Source organism: Coloeus monedula, assembly GCF_965178545.1.
Source record: "Coloeus monedula genome assembly, chromosome: 2".
NCBI lineage: Eukaryota > Metazoa > Chordata > Aves > Passeriformes > Corvidae > Coloeus > Coloeus monedula.
The window spans coordinates 29,313,133-29,315,632 of record NC_138782.1 but is presented as its reverse complement, the minus strand read 5'-3'; the positions used below and the strand labels follow the sequence as shown (position 1 = coordinate 29,315,632).

Sequence of the window (2,500 nt, the reverse complement as noted above, 5' to 3'; positions counted from 1 at the left end):
GCAGACATTCAGGTCCTCTCAAAAACAAAAGGCTCACAAATTTTAATATTGCGCTATTTTTCACACTGCTTTGTTGATTATGAAGATTTCCTTGTACATGCTTTTAGAGAAACAAAGGCACTGCTGTGTGGGACAAACAAAACAAAACTAATTAAACTAAAGCCATCTTCACAGAAATTTCAAATTACTTCTAAATGCTTTTGATTTCTTACTAGACAAGTATTTTCCAACAGGAGTTTGAATATGAAACTCATACCAGCTATACTACTCAGTTCTAGGATAAATGGTTGGTTTGCATTGCCCCTGGTCTTTATCTAACACCGAGAATAGGCTGCTTTTTATCAAAAGAGGAATAAATTGCTGTTATTGTGATGTTAGCCCATCACTTGGCATTGCAATTCAAGTTTTTGTGCGAAAGAAATGTATGATCTAACTGCGACTTGACCTATGCCTTCTGAGATCCATCTAGGTGCTCTAATGGAGCATAAAATGTACTGAATACAAGGACGTGCAAACCAGTAGTGAAGAAATTTGTTCGGGAAGAAGAACGACGAGAAAGGGACTTCCAGGAGCTTGTGGTTTACATGCCGGCCAGTTTGTTGAATATGGAAGAGCGCTTATTGCCAAATTGCAGTTCTTTTAATTAATGTATTTCAGCGGGATTCTCTACACTTGCTTTCAGCTAGTATCTTCCTTTCTCAGTCATGGTCTCTGCCGCTCTCTCTTTTTTCAACATTTTAAGAGTGTTGTGGTTTAAAGACTGTTACTGAGAAGTCATTAAAATGGTCTGTTAGACTGTTAAGAAATCAAGATACTCCTCATGTTTCTCTGTAGGATTTTTGCCTTTCCCAGCACAAGAAAAACCACATTAAGTGTATATCAAATAAGTGGGCCACAAAATATCACAACGTAAACTAATTCAAGGGAGATAGTTTGATTACATTATAAAATCCTTTAGTTCTTAGTTTCTCAGAATTAACAAAAAAAAAAAGGATGTGCTTTTTTAAAGCAATTTCTAGGATAGTAGCATTTAGATTTTAGTCCTGATAAAGGCTCCCTTTCCATTCATAGTCAGAACCTAAATGTGCTCTTCTTGTACCTAAACAGATAATAAGCACTCAGCACACTCCCCCTTCTTGACACAACACACTGAGACTAATCACACATAATTGGAGAGGAGGAGCAGAGGGGCTGGGCAGGCTATTGTGTCCAAAGGACAAATGGTCAGTTTATGAGGCTTTTGTCTGATGCATAATTTCTTATACATCTACAGGAGGAAAAGTCCTGCTGGAAAAAAACATACATACACACATATAGAAAAGGAGCCTTCAACACTAAAGCGAATGAGGACATTTCCATCATGGTTAGAAAAATCAACAGTGGAATTAAAAAAAAAAAAAAAAAGCCAGAAAAATACAAGCATTCAATAGGTGCACTTTTAGAAGATCTTCAGACAACTATTTCCTTACTAATTAAGTGTCAGTGCATTCACTTCTTTACAACCAGTTATATAAGCCCACAAAGTATATTATCCTTATATTTTCAAATATACCTCAAAAACAGCATTTAAAGAGATTAACAAAGTACATGCAAGTTTAAGGGCACAAAAGAGAAGGAAGCCAGCTTTACACCTTTGTTAATGCATACATATGAAGTCTGATCAGCTTAAGGATGGAATATAATTGTAAAAATAACTTCTAAAATGATACAAAAAATGATGTCTGAGTGTTTATACTCTGTAAAACAAGCCATGATATCTTCCTCCGCATTTAGATAAGAAATATTTCTCCAATGATGATTCAGGAACGTAAGTGGGGGAAAATGAACACTCCACACTTCCTGATCATCCACATATATGGATTAATTTTCAGCAGTCCATCTTAAAACAAACAATAAAAAGTTGTAATCTTCTATCTCTGTTTGGTTAAAATGAGAAGAAAAGGGTAATGGAGGTTTTCATCATATATATCTTTTTCTTCATTTTTCAACTGCAAATAAAAAATGGATAAAGTGAGCAAATTGTATGAAAGCATTTTTAAAATACTGACAGTACTGTTTAAGTAAATTTCCTGGTATAAATGATACTATAAAGATTAAACATTTAATAACTACAAAAATATCTTAAGGTCAAATATTATCAAAGGTATGGAACCGTAGGTCAATTATTATCAGGAGCTGGTCAGAGTTTGTAGACAAACTAATTTATGCAGTAAATACTTGAACACTACTTATAAAAAAAGTGAGGCCCCATATTGCTGTACTAAATAAATGATATTCAAGTGAGATTTAAGGCCTGAATTAAATCCACTCTGCATGGAACTTCAGAACAAAGGCTAAAAGTTTATCCCTAATCAGCCTAACTATTGCTGTATATTTGGTATTTAAGATCAACAACTGTTTCAGACATCTGAAATACCATAATCTTACCTGAAGGTTTACATAAGTGCAAGGCTGTAATACAGTTCTTGATGGGCTTATATATTAATTCTGTTTAATTTTA

General features: G+C 34.2%; 1 protein-coding gene across 1 annotated transcript in view; it reads right to left on the bottom strand.

Annotated features, from left to right (window-relative positions):
* Positions 1-1,910: 1,910 nt before the first annotated feature.
* The window catches only part of CAMKMT (calmodulin-lysine N-methyltransferase), a gene marked incomplete at both ends in the record, with an annotated part of 214,818 nt that continues 214,228 nt past the window's right edge, over positions 1,911-2,500 (bottom strand). Inside the window, one exon of the mRNA XM_082277283.1 lies at positions 1,911-1,988. Within this exon, the coding sequence (XP_082133409.1) occupies positions 1,911-1,988 (78 nt within the window). The remainder of the gene's footprint in view (positions 1,989-2,500) is intronic.